The 23867-nt window shown below is 39.9% G+C and overlaps 1 protein-coding gene across 1 annotated transcript in view; it reads right to left on the minus strand.

Annotated features, from left to right (window-relative positions):
* The window catches only part of LOC106082778 (roundabout homolog 2), a 200444-nt gene that overhangs the window by 95856 nt on the left and 80721 nt on the right, over nucleotides 1–23867 (minus strand). The window contains exons 10-11 of the mRNA XM_059369918.1: nucleotides 17110–17270; nucleotides 661–742 (exon numbers count right to left, since the gene is read on the minus strand). Of these exons, the coding sequence (XP_059225901.1) occupies nucleotides 661–742; nucleotides 17110–17270 (243 nt within the window). The remainder of the gene's footprint in view (nucleotides 1–660; nucleotides 743–17109; nucleotides 17271–23867) is intronic.

The raw sequence follows: 23867 nt of genomic DNA on the forward strand, positions 1-23867 counted from the left end.
CTGATATTCTCGCTAGGATGTGGAAAGGCTTCGAAATTGAGGGCGGTGAGTTCCAAGTTCGTGACGTTTAGAATCCCTGAACAAATTCTAGGTTCGAACATAGCGCTTGCTTAGGTTCCAAGCACTACATTATTTCAGGACACTCCTACCTATGCCAAAAATGCGGTAAGAACAATCCGATCACGATACTCAGTATCGACTATTACGGAAAGGAAGTAAGAAGGAGTTATTATAGCTTTGGGTGTTATCACGGAACACATAGGACTACGGGCTCACTTATGTATAATCGGTGCGGCAAGTGATAGCATGTGTGGGGTATGTGGGGAAGATGATGAGACGTTGGAGCATCTCCTTTGTCCGGCGTTTAGGTGGAGACACATGCCAGACATGAACCAACTTAGAGGCGTGGCATGGAAAACAAGGATTTTCTAAGTAGCACGGAATTTCTAACATGGATTTTCTTTTTCGAGTTTACTTTTATTTGTATTTAGAGCTCACATTAGGCCGATTACTGGCTTAGGTGCATGTCCATAGTGACTTGGGGCGGATTAACATCCGTACCCTTTTTTCGACCCAACCTAACCTAACCTAAGAATTGAAAAACCTTTTTAGCACTTTTTTTCACCCAACTTTAGTTGCGTTTTTGCTTATCATACTCACCGTTATTTGTTGATCGGGAACTCGATGGGCTGCTACAACCCAACCTGTTTGTAAATCCGAGCTAAAATACTCCACAGTGTAGCTGGAAAGAAGACAAAAGTTGAAATAATTTTAGAGTGATAATAAAACAATAAACGTAGTTTTTAATACGTAATTAGGGAAAGAGAAATTTTTAAAACCGGAATAAGAGTAAGATAATAAATTTTTAAGCCATTTTAAGCCATTTCCAAAGTGTAAAATATTCAGTACATAAGTTTGCAGATGTTTTTGGAAATTGGACTCAGAAAAAAGAAAACCACAACATTTTAATAAAGGCAGTCTTTAAACAAAGTTTAACTACATTTATTTTGTAGTCCCTAGTTAATATATTGTGTTGCCCAAAAAGTAATTGCGGATTTTTCATATAGTCGGCGTTGACAAATTTTTTCACAGCTTGTGACTCTGTAATTGCATTCTTTCTTCCGTCAGTTATCAGCTGTTACTTTAAGTTTGCTTTAGAAAAAAAGTGTAAAAAAAAGTATATTTGATTAAAGTTCATTCTAAGTTTTATTAAAAATGCATTTACTTTCTTTTAAAAAATCCGCAATTACTTTTTGGGCAACCCAATATACTACTATAGTACATGGCAGAGACGTAGCCAGGGGGTGACTATCGGACCAGAGCCCCCTCCCACAAGCGCTTATAAGTACTTATTGCTTTATAATTCAAAAATGCCCCCGCCCCCCCAAAAAAAAATCTCGCTACGCCACTGGTACATTACATAATTTTTTTACTATAAATTTCCTTAAAAAAAAATCCATCTTACTCCAAAAAAATTGTATATAAACGATTTCATTTTTATATCTTTTAAACTGAAAATTTCCCCACGTCCTCCTTCTGTCCATCACTAACATTTTCTTTTCCCATTTTTTTATTGATTTCATATTATTTTTTCTTTTGTATTTTCCTCTCAGCTGAATCAAACCTCTCGGCCATTGTCTTGCCATAATTTATGTTTATCACTTTTTTGGGGTTTCCTTGCTAGCTAACCAGACAATGACTATGTAAAGTCAGCCTTCATTTCTTGGGAATGTAAGCAGCAACAGCTGTTGGCAAAAGGCTTTCATTTCACATAAGGACCTACAAAATCTTATATACAAGTGATTTGAAACGAATACAGATGGCTATACCCTCAAAAACACCAACAAATATATAAAAGCATGGGCAGTGATCAGAAAAGTGGGGATTTTTTTCTAATACAAGCGGCAGAAAAAACGAAACCAAACAATATTAACTGGAAATGGCAAACAGTACTGTAATATTTGGGATTTTAGAGAGATTGCAAAGCAAACAGTTGGAAGAAAGAAAAAAAAAACTTTAAAACCGCCAAAATATTTCCAACAATAAGGCCAATATCGACAACAATGCCTAACTGGCTGACTTGCTGGCTGCATGCACCAATATTATCAACAAAAGCCTGAATGGCCTTTGCATTTGGCTTAAGGTCCATTGTCTTTTTTTTTTTCTCGATAGTCCATTGGTTGGTGTTTGCATAGATTTTTCCAATGAATGTTTTCTTTTTTGTTTTGCCTTTGGACTAAGGCTGACAGACTGACTGACCATTTAGTCTCATGTATCCTCAATAATGTGGACTTGGACTTTAAACAAAACATGAACATAGGCCTCATTGCTGTTGGTTATCCAAATGGTTGGTTTTGCCTTGTTGCACTTTCATCTCATTTCGTGTTGCTAAAGCCGGCAGATATGTGTATGCAACACAACACAACTGCATTGGACGAGTGATAAAGTGTTGTCATAGATAAAATATAGTACGATGGCAGAAATCGTCTAAATTTGCAAAATATAGGAAATTTATCAAAATTTGAATTTTACGAGTATAGGAAATTTTATCAAGATTGACTTTTTATAGGAAATTTTTGCAAAATTTACTATTTGTAGAAAATTTTGCAAAAATTCGCTATTTATGGTAAATTTTGCCAAATTATTTCTTATGAAAATGCTTAAAGAAAATTAAAAACCAAATTTTAATTTAAATCCAGAAACAAATTATGACAAAATTTTTTCCTGACTTTTTATAGGAAATTTTTGCAAAATTTACTATTTGTAGAAAATTTTGTAAAAATTCCCTATTTATGGGAAATTTTGCCAAATTATTTCTTATGAAAATGCTTATAGAAAATTAAAAACCAAAATTTAATTTAAATCCAGAAACAAATTATGACAACATTTTGTATAAGCTAATTTTTACAAAATGTTGCATTTTTGGATATCCAAAAGGGAGCGGACCCTCCCCCTAACCACAATTTTCAAAAACGTCAGATCTTGGATATAAATGCATCGATTTAAGTGAAATTTGGTATGCCACCTTATGGTTATCCAAAAACTCAAAAGTGGTATAAAACTTTGGGGTCGAATAACCGGGGGGGACGCCCTACCCTAAAACCCACCTAAACGGAAATGTTTACCGATTGACACAATATGGGTATCAAATGATAGGTATTTTAGAGTAGAGTACGAACTTTATATAACAATACGAACTCACGTGTCGGGGGCCCGCCACACCGAAAAAAACACTTACAAATGACATGTTTACCGATAGAGACAAATGGGTAACAAATCAAAGGCAATTGGACGTAGAATACGGAACTTATATAAAAATTTGGGGTCAAGTACCATGGGGGCCTCTCATCCCAAAAATCACCGCCAAATCGACATGTAGACCGATCTCAAAAATATGGAATTCAAACGAGAGATACTTGAGAGTAGAATACGGAACCTATAAAAAAGTTTGGTACCTATTCCCAGGCGGGTCACACCAATTATGCACCAAATGGATATGTACAGCTATCGGGACAATTTGGGACTCAAAAGAAAGGTATTTGAGAATAACATACGAAAACTATGTAAACCTTTGGGTCAATACCCATGTGGGCCGCCCCACCGAAAAAATCACCCCCAAACCGCTATGTAGACCGATTGGGACAATACTGTATTTAAACTAAAGATACTTGAGAGTAGAATACGGAACTTATAAAAAAGTTTGGTATCTATTCCCAGGCCCAAAATTATGCACCAAATAGACATGTACACCGAACGAGACAATTTGGGAATCAAACGAAAGGTTTTTGAGAATAACATACGAAAACTATGTAAAAATTTCCCATGGGGGCCTCCCCATCCCAAAAAATCACCCCCAAACCGACATGTGGACCTATCGGGATAGTATGAAATCTAAACAAAAGATACTTGAGAGTATAGAAAAGTTTGTTATCTATTCACAGGCGGGTCGCCCCAACCTTCCACCTTACGACAATTTTCGAAAACGCCAGATCCCGGATATGGATGCGGGATCTGGTAACCCAAAAACACAAAATTATTATAAAATTTTGCGGTCAAATAACCTGGGGTGACGCTCCACCCTAAATCTCGCCGAAACAGACCTGTTTAGCGTTGAAGATAATTTGGGTATCAAGTGAATGGTATTTGAGAGTAGAGCCATAAATTGGTATAAAAATTTGGCGCAAAGTATCGGGAGGCCCGCCACATTCCCAAAAACCTCCCAAATGTGAAATTTTTACCAATTGGGGTAAAATGGGTATCAAATGAAAGATACTTACACGTTCAGTAAGAATATGATATACAATTTTAGCCCTAGGTGCCTGGAGTCACGGCACCCGGTAGAAAATGCAACTCCACGCCGAGCTTACTCTCTACCCGAGATTTGGGTCTAAACCATAGCCTCCACGTTACTCCTTATTGGGGCCTCATCATTGTCAGGCTGGATCCGAAGTACCAGACGCTTCTGACACAAGTGGGACCAGATTAAAATCTCCGGTCGGACTTCGTAGACAAAAAAGACTACTACCAGTTGAACCCCAAACAGTTCCGGGCGGGTCACCTAGGAAAAGGAATCGCCCTAAGTCGACCTAATAGCCGGCATACATGAGTATGCCATAATAGACTACTACCAGTTGAACCCCAAACAGTTCCGGGCGGGTCACCTAGGAAAAGGAGTCGCCCTAAGTCGACCTAATAGCCGACATACATGGGTATGCACAAAAACAACATACACCAGAACGATATACACAAACAGAATACGGCAGCCTTCACGGGCCACACCACTCCTACATGGGTCTCAACAATCAACGCGGCCACCCCCACGGATGACTGATCACAACCACATAAGCAACGGGAAACTACGATGGGCAAATGCTGCAGTATCCACATGGGCAAGCCAGGTCATGCCCAGCACCAAATCAGTACAGCAACACCTCGTGATGGATAACTAGAGTGTGTTCATGCCTCCACTAAGTCTTGTCCGTCTCCTAATTAATACTTCCCGGGAAAACGTGGCCAGCCTTGCAACAGTCGCCTCGTCCTTAAGGGTTCTACTGAAATCCCACGTAGCCTTGCTAATCCCCACCTTGTTCGTCTCCAAATAAATACATTCCGGGGAAAGCTGGCCAGCCTTGCGACAGTCGTCTCGCCTTCAAGGGCCCTACTGAAATACCACTCAGCCTTGCTAATCCCCATCATGCCTAAATCTCGATTGTCTGCATAGTACGGTCAATACATGCCTCCAGCCCTCAGATCTCCAATAGTCGCGAACAAGTTCCTCTGATGCAAAAATGCATTAAAGGAGCCATGTTCCGTCAGTATGAAGGCCAGGCTAAGGCGAAGCCAAAGTCTGGACGGTCTTGTACGAACGTCGCGTCATGCATAACTTCGTAAATCACCCGATCATTGCCAGCAAAATAAGTGCTTGGAGCAGCCCAATATCCCCATCTGCCAACTCAGAATCATTGAGCCAATTCTCAACCACTAATGAAATCTCCTTTTTCAAACTATACAGTACAGCTAAGCAACTCACGAGTAAATCAAGCCGGGCGCGCCAATTCCTCTACTTTATCTGTAAAAAAAACAGTCCTACACATAGGCAAGCAAGCCAGCATTGCCACCCTCTGACATGAGAGGATCTTCTTCCGCCCAAGGACAGTCGCAGCAATTCCGTGCCATACTGGTACTCCATAAGTTGCGCAAGGAACAAAGAGATCACCATATATGAACCGAACAGCACGATGACTAAGGCCTCAATCACTTCTCAGAACATGCTTAACTATTCCGGCTATTCCAGTCTTCTTCTCCTTTACCCGATCGCATTAGAGAAGTAAGCCCATTCTCTCTTAAACAGTCACTCCCAGATATTTTACGAGCGCTACGTTCCTGATGCCAGCTCCGCCAGTTTGAATGGTGGCTGGACGATTGCGCGATAAGATGCCTTTGAGCAACATTGCCACGGTTTTATCCTACGCGACGTCAAAACCAACAAGATCGCTCCATTCGCGCACAATGCCCATGCGAGTTTCCAGCGCAAGCCTGGAATCTCCTTCAACCACGATGAGCAGGTCATCCGCATATGCACTGATTTTGAAGGACTCAGCGAGACGTCCCTAAGGGTATCCATCATAAGGTTCCATATATATGGAGCACAGATGAATGCCTGAGGGCAGCCACGCTGAATATCGCCACAATGCCCATGGCCAGCTCACCGCGAGTTTCGAGCGCAAGCCTGGAATCTCCTTCAACCACAATGAGCAGGTCATCCGCATATGCACAGATTTTGAAGGACTCAATGAGACGTCCCATCAGGGGATTCATATATATGGAGCACAGATGAACCCCTGAGGGAAAGCACGCTGAATATCCTTCCAAACCATATCGCTAGCACCAACCACACTAAGCTCTTCTATCACAAAAGTAACTACGCCAGAAAGAAAGTTCCCGACAAGATATTTCGCCTAATCTCGTGAGTAAACTACACCAACAAATGTAATCAAACACGTCTTTAAAATCGACAAATATGCCAAGGGCATATTTGGCGCTCAGCTCTCTCACACAGTTCTGCACATGGATCCAGGCATTAATAGTGCTGTTTTCCTCCCGAAAGCCGATCTGTTACGGAGAAGTACCCTCCTCGTAGCTCTCTCTAAATCTTGTCGCTATTATTCTCTCCAAAACTTTTGCAAGCACGGAGACGAGACTGATGCTCTCATACGATCTTGAATTGCTCCTCAATCAATCGGGCGATTTCAGAAGTACAACAACTCGAGCACATTTCCACGTACAGGGCCTAGACAAAAGGCCTTTGGCGGCAAATACCAAATTTTGGGTGCGGTGCCAGATGTGCCGCTCCACCCCCAAAATCCGCCAAATAGCTATAGAGACCAATCAGAACAATGTGGAAGTCAAATAAAAGGTACTTGAGAGTAGAATACGAATCTGATATCCAATTGTGGGACCAAGTGTTTGGGGGGCCGGTCTATCCTCAAAACACCCCAAATTTAGACATATTTGCCGACCATGTCAATATGAGGCTCAAATGAAAGGTATTTAGGAGTACACCGACAATCTTATATCTATTAGCAAGGCCAAGTCACTGGGGGTCCACCCCACCCCACCACCAAAATGGACATATTTCTTGACCATGGCAATATGGGGCTCAAATAAAGAGTATTTTAGAGTAGAGCGCGAATGTAAAATTTTTTGCATGACCAAGTCTCTGGAGTCCACCACACCCCAAAACCGCCCCAACAACAGGACCTATTTCCGGACCATGGCAATATGGGGCTCAAATAAAAAGTATTTTAAAGTAGAGCACAATTGTTTGCAAGACCAAGTCTCTAGGGTCCACCCTTTCCCGAAGCACCCCAACAACAGGACGTATTTCCGGACCATAGCAATATGGGGTTTAAATAAAAGGTATTTTAGAGTATGTATGGCCCAACCCACAAAATTTTACCGACCGATCAATAAGGGTCTTAAGTAAAAGTTATTTGAGAGTATAGTACCAATCAATATTCAGGGTTAAGTGTTTGAGGGCCGCCCACCGCCCAAAACACCACCCTAACCGGGCATATTTTTCGAACATGGCAATATGAGGCTCACAGGATAGGTATTTGGGAGTAGATCACGGTAATCTGAGGGGACGTCTCTCCTAAAATTAATTCCCAAACAGGACTTATTTACCAACTATGTTAATATGGGATTAAAATAAAAGCCATTTGGGCTTAAAAACGAATCTAATATGCCTTTCGATCATATCAAAAAGATATATGTTAATATGGGATTAAAATAAAAGCCATTTGGGCTTAAAAACGAATCTAATATGCCTTTCGATCATATCAAAAAGAAATATTCACCAACCATGGAAATATGGGACCTAACCTGACAGCCAATATCTGTGACGACGACCTAGTTCTTTTTTTTTATTTCAACTTTCAAAAATCAAATTTTTATAAAACTTGCTATAAAATTTTGACCAAATATTCTATAAAAAGCAAAATTTTGAAAAAATTTCCCATAAAAAGCAAAATGTTGCCAAAATTTTCTATATATAGGAAATTTGGCCAAAATTTGCAATTTTAAAAAAATTTTGCAAAATATGCTTTTTATTAGAAATTTTGTGAAAATTATTTTTTTTTTCCAAAATTTGCTTTTTTCAGAAAACTTTGTTGGCAACTCTACATGCAGTGCAATATTTCCATTTGGTGTTTTTGGCGTGGCAGGCTTAATTTTATGTTTTTAGGTTGTCCGTTGTTGGTCGTTGGGTGCACTCTTCGCCGTTTAATGCAACAGCATAAACATTGAAGGCTTTTTTAGAAAAGCGCGAACGAATGCAGCCTTTAACATTTTCTACTTGTGTGAGTAGTGTTCTACTTGATACTGATGCTACACATTGTCCAGCATTATGTAGGCTTTGAAAGTTAAAGCTAAGTGGGCATTGAAATGGACAGGGTGCACAAAATACAATGCCAACATGATGTCCTCCACCAATATGGCATTGTCCAAGAGTTTCGCGGCCTAAATGGCGCGTTGCAACAAAACATTTGGCCAGAAAAATTGCATCAAAAGCGAAGTTTTTTGTTCTCTCTTGCATGTGGCTTTCACAAAATATTTTTGCTTTGCTTTGCCTGAAATAGATGATAGTGTTGTCCATTAGTGCAATGCTTTGTGATTATAATAACGCTTGCAATTTTATCCCTTTTGACTACAAGTCAGAAATTTAAAGGGATTTGCGAGTTTCGTGATATTTTGTTTTTAGGGAAATGAGTGTAGTAAGAAGATTAGAGGATAATATGGAAAATTAGATGGAAGCTAATTATCTAAACGAGGCCACTATACTTGAAACTAATTATACAGGTTATTTTTTGCGCAGTGGCTTAAAGTTGGGAACAGAAAGAATGAGTAAGTATGGGAAAACCTTCAATATATAACTTAGTTAATTAAGCCAGAATTTTCACCTGTGACTGTAAAAGCAAGTCTTTGAATACTGGCAGATTTAAATTTCAAAATGATAAAAACCGTATGATTATAATTATGCCCCTATCCTATAATGGAGAGTATACAAAAGAAATGTTGTTACGGCAAACGAATTATGATTGTAAAAAAAATTCTCTCAGCCACCGAAATTATGTTAGAAAATGTTATACAAAATAAAAATCTTAGATAAAAAAGATTTTTTATAAAAATTTTTGCATGTATGACAATAATTTTGGCAAAATTAAGAATAATGTTTACCGCAAACGAAAAATATAAACTAAACAACTATGTTTCGTTTGCCGTAAACCTTTGCATAGTACAACTTACAAATAATATGATAAAAGTCATATCTACTTGTACCATTATTTCATCATTTTTCTATTCCTATTATAATAAAACACCCTCATGTTAATTACTCATAGCACAAGTCACTTTGTTTCGGTATAGCTTAACATCAACCATAATTTGTTTGCGGTAAACGTTTTTTTATACCCACCACCATAGGATATTCATTTAATCATTCCCTGGGCAACACATCGAAATATCAATTTCAGACCCTAGGTTAGTTTAGGTTTAAGTGGCAGTCTGCCATCAGACTCACTTAGACGTTGTCGTCCATTGTGATACCACAGGAACAGAAGAAGGAAGATGCCTTCTAGTTCCTACCGTTGAACCATCCAGATCGCTTTAAAAAGTCCAACAACTTGGCAATGTTCACATCCGCTAAATCAGACAGGTTCTCAAAGAAATGACAACCTTAAGTGGAACTCCTTCTCATTGCTAGTGCGGGACGCACACACAGAAGGTGTTCTATAGTCTCTTCTTCTTCAAGGTCCTCACAGCTTCCGCAAAAGTCTTTGCTGGCAACCTTCAGTGACCTGTCGTGACGGACACCATGACTGAAACGTCTGTTCTAGCCAGTGACAGCAAAGCGGTAGACCTTTTCAGGTCTACGTTAGGCTACATAGTTTGGGGATGCGCACAGCCCCTCTTTGTGACCATCTATCATTCGTTGAACTTCGGACCTGGTCCTGAAAACTTAGCTTACATGTCGCTAGATGCATACCCACAGATTCTGTGGATAATTCCAGCATCCCTGGAATGTGTAGGGTAGTTCCTAGTCTCACAAGCTCGTCCGCGCTACAATTCCCTGGGATATCCCTATGGCCCAGCACCCAGAACAGGTGAATTTTGAACTGTTCAGCAATCCCGTTGAGAGATCTGCGATGGTTGAAGGCGGTTTTTTGTTCAGAAATACGTTCTCCAGGGATTTAATGGCAGCCGAGCTGTCTGAGAAGATGCAAATGCAAATTTTGCACATGAACATTCCACTAAGAACAGGGGCAAAATTCTCACCTATCAATGAGTGCAGTCCGAATCAAGTTTAAGCTCAATGATAAGGGGCCCCTTTTTATAGCCGAGTCCGAACGGCGTGCCGCAGTGCAACACCTCTTTGGAGAGAAGTTTTATATAGCATATTAGCTCACAAATATTGCCAGCATTAGAAGGGGAAAGCCACTGCTGAAAATTTTTTCTGATGTTCTCGCCAGGATTCGAACCCAGGCGTTCAGAGTCATGTGCGGACATGCTATCCTCTGCGCTACGGTGGCCTCCTAGAAGAAGATATTGATACCAATCATTGTTATGACATTATATTAAACACATTCCCCCACTTCCTTAATCGCAAGGATCTCCGCTTGATACACACTGCAGTGGTACACCTCAAAGCCCAACTGGTCGTTTTGTTTGAAACCATCCGAATAGAAGTCTATATAACTTCTGATACCAGGGATATCCCAGTTCCAATCGGTTCTATTAGGACTAGTGGTACAGAAATTTTTATAAAAAAATTTCAGACCCTACAAAGTATATATACTTCGGATCGTCGTAAAATTCTCTAAGACGATTTAACGATGTCCGTGTGTCTGTCCGTCCGTCTTTTGCAATCACTCTACAGCCTTCAAAAATTGAGATTTTGAGCTGGAATTTGACACAGATACATCTTTTTGATGCACGCTGGATTAGTTCTTGAACGCGCCAAGTCGGACCATATTTGGATATAGCTGCTATATAGACCGATCTGGCGATAAAGGGTCTGAATCCCATAAAAGCTTTATTTAATACCCGATTTCGCGGAAATTTGGAACTGAGTAGTTTTAGGCCTCCCAACATCGGACCCAAATATAGTTTAGATCGGACTATATTTAGATATAGCTGTCATATAGACCGATTTGCCGATGAAGGGTCTGAAGCCCATAAAAGCTTTATTTATTACCCGATTTCGCACAAATTTGAAATAGTGCGTAGTTTTAAGCCTTCTGACATCCGACCTAAGTATGGTTCAGATCGGACTATATTTAGATATAGCTGTCATATAGGCCGATCTGCCGATAAGGGGTCTGAAGCCCATTAAAGCTTTATTTATTACTCGATTTCGCACAAATTTTAAACAGCGCGTAGTTTTAAGCCTTCCGACATCCGACCTAAGTATGGTTCAGATCGAACTATATTTAGATATAGCTACCATATAGACCGATCTGCCGTTTAAAGGTTTGGAACCCATAAAAGCTACATTTATTACCCAATTACGCTGAAATTTGAATCAGTGAGTAGTTTAACCCACCCGCCTCTGACCTAAATATGATATTCAGATATAGCCGATATGCCGAAGCTCATAAAAGCTTTATTTATTACCCGATTTCGTTGAAATTTTAAACAGTGAAGTTTTTTAAGCCTTCCGTTTTCCGACCTAAATATGGTTCAGATCGAACTATATTTAGGTAAAGCTGCCATATAGACCGATTCGCTGATAAGGGGTCTGAGCCCATAAAAACTTTATTTATTACCCGATTTTGCTGAAATTTGAAGCAGTGAGTTGTTTTAAGCCTCCAGACATCCCACGCCAATATGTGTCAGATCTGACTATATTTGTAATAGACCAATCCTTCAATTAATGTCTAAGTCCCATAAAAAGCTGATATATTGGCTGAAAATGTTACTTGTATGTAAGTTCTCGGGACCTGAATAAAATACGATCGAGATCAACCCCTATGTTGTTATATATAAAAATCAATTTGTGTTTGTTTGTAGATTTGTCTGTGTGTTCCTTATAGACTCAGAAACGGCTGATCCGATTTTCTTGAAATTTTCACAGATGGTGCATAATGATCCAGTGGTGAAAATAGGGTACTAAATTTTTTTCATATTTGAAGAGGGGGCAGACCCTCCCCCTTACCATAAAATTCAGAAACGCCAGATCTCGGAAATGGGTGGTGCGATTTAAGCCAAATGTTGTATGCTCTCATATAGTACCCTAAAAATAAAAAAATTGGTATCCAAATTTCGGATCGGGTACCTAGAGGGGCGGCCCCACCCTAAAACCTACCAAACACATATTTAGACCAATATCGACAATATGGGACTCAAATGAAAGGTATTTAAGATAAGAAAACGTATCTAATATCCAATTGTCGGACTAAGTGCTAGGGGGACCGCCCCAAAACGCCCCTAAATCGGGCATATTTACCGACCAATATGGGGCTCAAATGAAAGGTATTTGGGAGTAGAATACGAATCTGATATCCAAAGGTGGGACCACGATTCTGGGGGTCCACCCCTTGCCCAAAACACACCCCAAACAGGACTTATTTACTGACTATGGGAATATGGGGCTTAAATAAAAGGTATTTGAGTATAGAATCAGAATCCAAATATGGGACCAAGTTTCTGGGGGTCCGACCCTTCCCCAAAAACACCCCCCAAACAGGACTTATTTACTGACCATGGCAATATGGGGCTTAAATAAAAGGTATTTGTGAGTAGAATATGAATCTGATATCCAAAGGTGGGACCACGATTCGGGGGGTCCACCCCTTTCCCAAAACACACCCCAAAGAGGACTTATTTACTGACTATGGGAATATGGGGCTTAAATAAAAGGTATTTGAGTGTAGAATAGGAATCTGACATCCAAATATGGGACCAAGTTTCTGGGGGTCCCCCCAAACAGGACTTGTTTACCGACCACGGCAATATGGGATTCAAATGAAAGGAATTGGCGAGTAGAATACGAATCTGATATCCAAAGGTGGGACCACGTTTCTGGGGGTCCACCCCTTCCCCAAAACACCACCTAAACAGGACTTATTTACTGACCATGCCAATATGGGGCTTAAATAAAAGATATTTGTGAGTAGAATATGAATCTGATATCCAAAGGTGGGACCACGATTCTGGGGGTCCACCCCTTGCCCAAAACACACCCCAAACAGGACTTATTTACTGACTATGGGAATATGGGGCTTAAATGAACGGTATTTGAGTGTAGAATACGAATCTGATATCCAAATATAGGACCAAATGTTTGGGGGGACTCCATCCCCTAAAGGGGACAAATTTACGACCATATCCATATGGGGCTCAAATGAAAGGTATTTGGTAGTAAAGGACGAATCTGATATCAGTATTTGGGAAAAGTGCCCCACCCCCACAACACCACCCAAATAGGAAGTATTTGCTGACTATTGTAATATGAGGCTCAAATAAGAGGGTTTTTAGAGTGGAACACGAATCCGATGTATATTTTCAAGGCCAACTCATAGAGTGGACGCCCATCCCTCAAACAACCCCGACTATGGAAATATGGGGCTCAAATTAAAGGTATTTGGGAGTAGACCACGTATCTGATATCAACATTAGGGCCCAACTGTCTAGCGGACGTCCCACCACTATAACAACCCCCAAATAGGACGTATTTGCTTACCAAGACAATTTGGCTCTTAAAGAGAGTGGAACTAAATATTTAAAGTTTTTAGGGCCAATACCCTAAACTGGGCATATTTGCTGACTTTTGCAATAAGGAGTTTTAATGAGATTAGAAAAAGAACTTGATATCCAATTTTAAGGCCAATGGCAATATGGGGTTCAAATGAATGATATATTGATATATGAGAATAGAGTACGTTGCTGATATATTTTCCGGGCTTAGTGTTTGGGAGACCACCCCAATCTCCAAAATACCCCTAAATCGGGCATATTTACCGACCATGTCGATGTGGACCTTAAATGAAAGGTATTAGGGGGGTAGAGCAAGAATTAATACCCACTTTCGGGATCAATTTTCTAGGGGTCTTCCTTTTCCCAAAATACCCCACAAACAGCAATTTTTTACTGACCATCGCAATATGGGGATCAAATAAAGGTATTTGGGAGTAGAATACGAATTTGATATCCAAATGTAGGACCATGTATTTAGGGCATCACCTCTTCTCCTAATCACCACCCAAAGGGTAAAAATTGTTCGACCATGCCATTAGATTAGAAAACGAATTTGATAACCAATTCTGGGGCCATGTGTTTGAGGGACGCCTCATCGTGTAAACTCCCCTTCAACTCTATAAAAATCGAATTTTTATCCGATTTCCTTGAAACTTGACGCAGTGACTTATGCTAGGCTTTTCGCCCTTCGTGTCCTATATAATTAGATCGATTTATATTTGGATATAGCTGCCAAAAAGATAAATTTTTTGTTCTACAAAATGGAACAGAGACTTAGACCACTCAATGTCCATGCGGAATTTGAATGCATAAGTTATCCAATGTTCACCAGATTGTGACGAAAGGGGATTTACATATATACCCGAGATGGTGGGTATCCAAAGTTTGGCCCGGTCGAACTTAATGCCTTTTTACTAGTTTGTTCTTTAAAAATTAAATGATGGTATCAATATATTTCACTTTTTTGTTGTTATAAGTCCCCCAAACCGTTATTTCTATCTATTGTTGGATTTTATTTCGGTTTTTTTTTTCTCAAAAATGGTGTTTTGCATTCTTTTGTGTTATCAAAACTGCAATTCCGCTTAGCTTTTGTTTGGCAGAACGCTATGGGCCAGTGGCACCTTTTTCTGTGGCTATTCCTTTTCTTCGCTTCTTAGCAATGCTATGGCTCTTTAGAGATGCCTTACAAAAGATTACCGGCCAAATTAGCATAATGAAAGAAAAACGTAGCATAATCTTGTATCTTGTGCTGAAGTGGAGAGACTCAGAGCATCAACAATAAGCAAATGACCAAGAATGTGGTATTGGAAATGCAATGGGAAAGAACAATTGAGTGTTTATTGCCGGCAAAAGAATTTGGCTAAAGGTACATTTTGGTAGCAAAAAGTGAGTGAAGGTTAGAGAAATTTGAGTTCTTAAAATGGGGGTATCTACAATATGGGCAATAAACAATAAAGTGCAAAATTTCGGCCAAATCGTAAAAAAATCGCGGCTTGTAAGTGCCCAAGAAGTCAAACCGGGAGATCGGTTTATATGGGAGCTATATCAGGTTCTTGACTGATTTGGACCGTATTTGTCACAGTTGTTGGAAGTCATAACAGAACACAATGTGCAAAATTTCAGTCAAATCGGATGAAAATTGTGGCTTCCAGGAGCTCAAGAAGTCAAATCGGGAGATCGGTTTATATGGGAGCTACATCGATTTCTTGGCCGATTTGGACCATACTCGGTACAGTTGTTGGAAGTCATAACAGGACACTATGTGCAAAAATTCAGCCAAATCGGATGAAAATTGTGGCTTCCAAGGGCTCAAGATGTCAAATCGGGAAATCGGTTTATATAAGAGCTATATCAATTTTTTTACCGATTTGGACCGTACTTGGTACAGTTGTTTGAAGTCATAACAGAGCACTATGTGCAAAATTTCAGCCAAATCGGACAAAAATTGCGGCTTCTAGGGGCAAAAGGAGTCCAATCGGGAGATCGGTTTATATAGAAGCTATATCTGGTTATAGACCGATTTGTACCATGCTTGACAAACTTGTTGGACGTCATAAAAGAACACCGCATGCACAATTTCAGCGAAATCGGATGAAAATTGAGGCTTCCAGGGGTTCAAGAAGTCAAATCGGGAGATCGGTTTATATGGGAGCTATATCAGGTTTTTTACCGATTTGGACGGTACTCGGTACAGTTGTTGGAAGTCATAACAGAACACTATGTGCAAAATTTCGGCCAAATCGGATAAAAACTGGGGCTTCCAGGGGCTCATGAAGTCAAATCGGGAGATCGGTTTATATGGGAGCTATATCATGTTCCTGACCGATTTCGACCGTATTTGTCACAGTTATTGGAAGTCATAACAGAATACTATGTGCAAAATTTCAGCCAAATCGAACAAAAATTGCGGCTTCCAAGGGCTCAAGAAGTCAAATCGGGCGATCGGTTTATATGGGAGCTATATCAATTTCTTGACCGATTTGGACGGTACTCGGCACAGTTGTTGGAAGTCATAAAAAAACACCGCATGCACAATTTCAGCGAAATCGGATGAAAATTGTGGCTTCCAGGGGTTCAAGAAGTCAAATCGGGAGATCGGTTGATATGGGAGCTATATCCAAATCTGAACCGATATGGCCCATTTTTTTATTCCCAGCGACCTACATCAATACTAAGTGTTTGTGCAAAATTTCAAGCGGCTAGCTTTACGCGTTCGACAGCTAGCGTGATTTCGACAGACGGACGGAGGGACGGACGGAGGGAGGACGGAGGGACGGACGGAGGGACGGACGGAGGGACGGACGGAGGGACGGACGGAGGGACGGACGGAGGGACGGACGGAGGGACGGACGGAGGGACGGACGGAGGGACGGACGGAGGGACGGACGGAGGGACGGACGGAGGGACGGACGGAGGGACGGACGGAGGGACGGACGGAGGGACGGACGGAGGGACGGACGGAGGGACGGACGGAGGGACGGACGGAGGGACGGACATGGGTAGTTCAACGACGAGACGATATTTCGAAGTGTTACAAACGGAATGGATTGGATTTAAAACGATGGAATTTAAACCAAGACTATGTATTAAAAGACAGTAAATTGACTTGAGCCTTAATTTGGGAAATTTACGGTTAGACCCATAATTTAAGTTCTAACGCCATTGATTGAAGTATGAGTTTTTTCCATTTTTCTACAAATATTTTTTAATTTTCTTCTTGCAGCCAAATAGAGAAAACTTTCCCGTGAAAACAACTTACTTCAACTCGTATCTTCCCTTACCAAAAAAAAATCAAATTTATATTAAAAAAGCTCTGAAAAAAACTTTAGATAACCATAAAACTTTTTAACTTACCCAATAATTTGACTGGTTGCCTGTGGCTTCTCTTGACTTTTGGACCATTTTAATGATATGGAATTCTGTGTAACATTCACCGCTCTAGGGGTGCCAGGAGGTGCTGGATAGGTGCTGGGATCTGCCGAACGATGCAATATTGATGAACTGCTCTTTTCCACCTGGCGTGATGGAACCAAGCCAACACACAAATACACACACGATAAATGTAGAAACGATGACGATGACGATGCCATGAAAAACAAGACAAAAATAATGATTATTTAAGATGAACACGAAAAAAAAAGAGTGTATGCAAATTTAGTTTAAAAGTCTGTTTTGCCCTGTTCGTGTTGCTAAGATCACAAGCAGCAACAACAACAATGGAGCAAACGAAAGCGTTCAACATAATGTTGCATGTTGGTATGGATTTGTTTCCCCCCTCCCCTCCATCCTACTTCCCAAAAATGAATATTGGTCGATAAAATATGGTGGTAAAAGGTTTTTCGGTTGCTCTCAACTCTGGTGAACATTAATTGTGATTGACATTTTTTTGCTGTTGCTGTTACTCGTTTGTTGTCAAAGTTGTGGTTGTCGATGCTGATGATGACTTTGCTGGCAATACTCTTGGTTTGCTGCTGTGTGTCAGGTAATTTGCGGAACATTGTAATATTTATGCAAATTATAATGAAATTTTGTGATGTTTTCATGGAATTTTAAACACCAACTAAGGTTTGCGGTATAGTATGGAGAGTAGTACACTGAGAAAAAAAGTCAATGGCTTAAAGAGAACAAAAAATGAAAGCCGCTCAGCAAATGATAAGAATTTGGTTACTGGCAGGCTCCTGAGAAATAAAGTTGAAGCCTCTAGGGGAGAAGTATTTCGATTTGAGCTCATAAAGGAACCTCTTTTTATTAATGCTAAGTTTCAACGGGATGCTACCTAATAGTAAAGAAGCTTTAAATCCGAAATTTTTTATATCCACTGCCATAGGATAGGAGGTACATCTATTTAGTCATTCCGATTCGTCACATATATTCTTGATCTTTGTAAAATTGTAAAACGATACACGTTACAGAGTTCAAAAATTGAGATATTTAGATGAAATTTGGCGCAGACAAACATTTTTTCTATACGCAGGTTAAGTTTTTGAATGGGTCGTATCAGACCATATTCGAATATAGCTGCCATATAGCCCTATCTGCAGATTTAGGGTCCTATGCTCATAAAAGCAGCATTGTTGTCCGATTTCGCTGAAATTTGAAACAGTGAATTTTACTAGGGGCCCCGATATGCGACCTGAATAAAAGTGCTCCGTGACTGACTGATTGATTGGCTGATTGACTGACTGATCAACGCCCAGGGCAAACGGCTAAAGCTAGAATGATGAAACTTGACACGAATGTGTTGTGTGATTAAATGAGATTTTGTAACATTAGTACGTTTAGGTACTAAAAAGTACCAAAAAAGTACGAAATGCCAATGGTTGCGAACGATTTCGCTGAAATTTGAAACAGTGAATTGTACAAGGGCCCCGACATGCGACTTGAATAAAAGAGCTCTGTGACTGACTGATTCGTTGATTGATTGGCGGATTGACTGACTGATTGAACGCCCAGTCCAAACGGCTAAAGCTAGAAACTTGGCACGAATGAGTCTTAGGCGCGTGATAAGATAAGATTTTGTGATATTAGTACGTTTAGGTGCTAAAAAGTACCAAAAAACTACGAAAGGCAAATGGTTGCTCAGCGCGAACGGTTAGGGCTACAGATTATGATTTTGGACTCAAAGAGCGTCTCGAAAAAATATGATTTGGTGAGACAAATTTCACAAAATCGTACCTGAAGTGAGAGAAATAGTACATTTAGTACCGCAATTGGTACTTTTTTGGTACCTTTTTTGGTTAGTTGAGTTAGAGCTTTGAATTTTGGTACTTAGTTACAATATGGCAACCTAAATTGGGCGACCAAATGAGTTTTTGGACTTTGGAACAATAAGGTACTCCGAACGATTTCGCTGAAATTTCAAACAGTGAATTGTACTAGGGGTCCCAAAATGCGACCTGAATAAAAGAGCTCCGTGACTGACTGATTGGTTGATTGATTGGCGGATTGACAGACTGATTGGACGCCCAGTCTAAACGGCTAAAGCTAGAAACTTGGCACGAATGTGTCGTAGGCGTGTGATAAGATAAGATTTTGTGATATTCGTACGTTTAGGTACTAAAAAGTACCAAAAAAGTACGAAATGGCAAATGGTTGCTCAGTGCGAACGGTTAGGGCTACAGATTATGATTTTGGGCTCAAATTAAAGAGGGCCTCGAAAAAATAAAACTTGGTGACACAAATTTCTAAAAAAAAAGTACCTGAAGTGAGAGAAATAGTACATTTAGTACCGCAATTGGTACTTTTTTGGTACCTTTTTTGGTTAGTTGAGTTAGAGCTTTGAATTTTGGTACCTAGTTACAGTATGGCAACCTAAATTGGGCGACCAAATGAGTTTTTTGACTTTGGAACAATTAGGTACTCAAAAGTATCAAAAAAGTACGAAATGGCAATGGTTGCGAACGATTTCGCTGAAATTTGAATAGGGCTACAGATTATGATTTTGGGCTCAAATGAAAGAGCGTCTCGAAAAAATAATATTTGGTGACACAAATTTCTAAAAATCGTACCTGAAGTGAGAGAAATAGCACATTTAGTACTGCAATTGGTACTTTTTTGGTACCTTTTTTGGTTAGTTGAGTTAGAGCTTTGAATTTTGGTACCTAGTTACACTATGGCAACCTAAATCGGGAGGCCAAAAGAATTTTTGGACTTTTGAACTCAAAAGTACCAAAAAAGGTACGAAATAGATGAACTTTGCATATGGCGAACAGGTAGAGCTAGAACTTTGAAATTTGGCTAAAATGATTGTTGTTGCGAAATAAAGGGCGTAGACAGAAACAAGTAAGAGCGTGCTAATTTCAGCCGGGCCGAATCTTATATACCCTCCACCATTGATAGCGTTTGTCGAGTTCTATGCGAGGTATCTCTTTTTAGGCAAACAAAGAATATTGAATAAGAACTGTTATGCTATTGGAGCTATATCAAGTTATAGTCCGATTCCGACCATAAATGAATGCTGAAAAGTCATTGTGTAATATTTCAGTACATTCGAATAAGAATTCGGCCTTGTAAGGGCTCAAGAAACAAAATCGGGAGATAGGTTTATATGGGAGCTGTATCAAGCTATTGATTGATTCAGAACATTTGAGACACGTATGTTGAAAGTCATGAGAGAAGCCGTTGTACAAAATTTCTGCCAAATCGGATGAGAATTGCACCCTCTAGAGGCTCAAGAATTCAAGATCCCAGATCGGCTTATATGGCAGCTATATCAGGTTATAGACCGATTTGCGCCATACTAAGCACAGTTATTGGAAGTCACAATAAAACACCTCCTGCGAAATTTCAGCCAAATCGGATGAGAATTACGCGCTCTACTGGCTCCAGAAATCAAGATCCCAGATCGGTTTATATGGCAGCTATACCAGATTATGAATCGATTTAATCATACTTAACACAGTTGTTGGAAGTGATACCAAAGCACTACGTGCAAAATTTCAATCAAATCGGATGAGAATTGCGCCCTCTAGAGACTCAAAAAGTCAAGACCCAAGATTGGTTTATAGGGCAGGCATATCGAAACATGGACCGATTTGGCCCATGTACAATCCCAACCAACCTACACTAATTAAAAAAAAGTAAAAAAAGACCTACACTAATAAGAAGTATTTGTGCAAAATTTCAAGCGGCTAGCTTTACTCCTTCGAAAGTTAGCGTGCTTTCGACAGACAGACGGACGGACAGGACTAGATCGACTTAAAATGACATGACGATCAAGAATATATATACATTATATGGTCTCAGACGCTTATTTCGCGGTGTTACAAACAGAATGACGAAATTAGTATACCACCATCCTATAGTGGAGGGTATAAAAATATGAAAAATAGTACCGGAAACGGGAGGAACGTACGTTTAGTACCTTATTTGGTACCTTTTCGTACTTTCTTTACGGATTGTAGTAGAGCTCTGAATTTTAACCTGAATGTTCAACTATATTAGTTTACAGATCGATTTAGATCATAATTGGCATGCATATTAGGAGCCATCATGCAAAAGTTTAGCAAAATTAGAAAATAATTGGGACCTCTACAGGCACAAAAAGTCACATCGAAAGATTAGTTTCAATGGGATCTATATTTGATTTTAAACCGATTCCCGCCATACTTGTTGTAGGCATTGGAAGCCATAGCAGAGCATTATGTGAAGAATTTCAGTCATAACCTTATAGACGTTAAATCGAGATATACGGTAGCTTATCAAACTGAAGAGGGATATCAAATGGATTAGCTAAAATGGATAATAATTGCGACTTTCAGGGGGTCGATAAGACAAGTCACAAGATCAGTTTATGTGGGAGCTATTATTAAACATAGACCGATTCGGCACATTTATTATCCCAAGAAGAAGAACTTGTGCAAAATTTCGTGTGGCTATATTCACTCATTCAAAAATTGGCATGCCCTCCACACACAGACTGACGGACTGTGATGATGACCAACAATATATAGGATATTAGACCAATATTTCATGGTGCTACAAACGGAAAGACGAAGTCAGTATACCCTTATGCTATGGTGAATGGTAAAAAATTTGCCCATGAACATTCCATTAAGCAACAGGGACAACCCTGCCACATGTCAATAAGTGATGTCCAATTCAATGTTAAGGGTCTTCTTTTTACTAACGGAGTTAGAACAATGTGTGATACCTCATAGGGGAAAAGTTTTTATGTGGCATAGTACCTCACAAATGTCGCCAGCATGGGATAATCACCGCTGAACATTTTTTTCAAATGTTCCCGTTGGGATTCAAACCCATGCGTTTGGCGGACATGCTAACTTATGCACTAAGTTGGCCTCCAAGGTTAAGGGCAAAAAAAAGATAATCCCCATTATCATCCATTCATTTAATATATTTTTTTTTTCAGTGTACCAGAACAACAGCATCTCCCAACTACAATGCATGTTCTCAAAAGTACCAATTTTGTTGCCACAACAAGAATAAGAAGTCATAGCCAAAATCCCCATCCAATTTTGGTGGCATGTCAAGAATCACGTAAATAAATGTCAATATTGGCCTACATATGGTGGAGTTTGACTTTTTCACATTTTGGACATTTTAACTCAATCACGTTTGACCCCCATCACACTTAGTTGGAAGACACTGGCACACGTTTGCCAACAGATGGTGGCAAGTAAAACCAAGAAAGACCAATTTCCAAAATTTCATCCAAAATCGTATAGTCCATATAAAACCGGTGGAATTCATTAATCCTTTTGTTAGGATTGAACAAGAAATTCCAATGCTTATCTAACTTTTTTTTCATAGACGAAATTAATTCGCTACCATTTTGATCGAAAAAAAAAAATCATAAAAACTCCATGCATTCAATTAGAGACGGAAAAAACGAAACAGAAAAATTCAAAATATGCTGATTGCCGCGGAAAACTTTGCTATCAAAATGTCATTATGTATCATTAATACTCTACGATATCGCAGCAAATGACCACAATCACAAAAAGAACAACGCGCACAGGCGTACTGATGGTGGCAGCAAGGAACAGTGAACAGTTTGATACACAAAATGGAGAAAAAGCTTGTTAAGAATAATTTAGAGGAGATTCATTAGAGAAGGATAACAAGTTTAAGCGTACTAAATTCGGCCGGACCGAATCACCCTCCACCATGGATTGCATTTGTCAAGTTCTTCGAATGACTTTTCCAATATATTTATGACCAACATAGACCCAGAGAAATCGACCTCCCCCGGCAATTCCGTTCCGGCAGTTGCAGCCGCCTCAATTCCCACAGAGCTAGGATAGATGCCGACGTGCAAGATGTATGTCCCGACAGTAACCAGGGACCGCACGATACACGTCACCTGTTTAACTGCCCGGCCAGACCCACTCGACTCAGACCCAGATCCCTGTGGACGCACCCCATCTTAGTCGCAGAGTTCCTGGATCTTGACACTCAACAGAATCAAGCAGACGGAAGATAGAACACAATAAACTGGTACAACAACAACCAACATTCAAGTTATTGACCGATATGGACCGAAATTGTCATGGCCTGAAATCGATTCAACATATCAACGGTTCGGGCGAAATAAGAATATTTTCTACAAAATGCGTGCTCTGTTAGGAAATTTCATCGCTCACTTCATTGTGTTCAGCGACGAAGCTAATTTTTGGCTCAATGGGTACGTTTATAAGCAGAATTCTCGATTTTGGAGTGAAGATCAGCCAGAAGCATTGCAAGAGTTACCAATGTATCCAGAAAAAGTCAGTTTGGTGCGGTTTATGGGCTGGTGCCATCATTGGACCGTACTTCTTCAAAGAAGATGTGAATTGTAACGTAGCTGTGAATGGTGAGCATTATTGTGAGATGATATCCAACTTTTTTTTTTTTGCTCAAAATGCAAGAGCTTGACTTGCATGACATGTAATTTCAACAAGACGGTGTCACATGCCACACAACACGCTTAACAATGGACTTATTGAGAGGCGAGTTGGGGGAACATTTTGTTTTACATTAGGAACTGGTCAATTGGCCGCCTAGATCGGCTTTACACTATTTTTTTTGATAGGCTATGTTGAAGCCATATTGGAAGCCACCGTAGCGCAGAGGTTAGCATGTCCGCCTATGACGCTGAACGCCTGGGTTCG

Source organism: Stomoxys calcitrans, chromosome 5 (genome assembly GCF_963082655.1).
Source record: "Stomoxys calcitrans chromosome 5, idStoCalc2.1, whole genome shotgun sequence".
NCBI lineage: Eukaryota > Metazoa > Arthropoda > Insecta > Diptera > Muscidae > Stomoxys > Stomoxys calcitrans.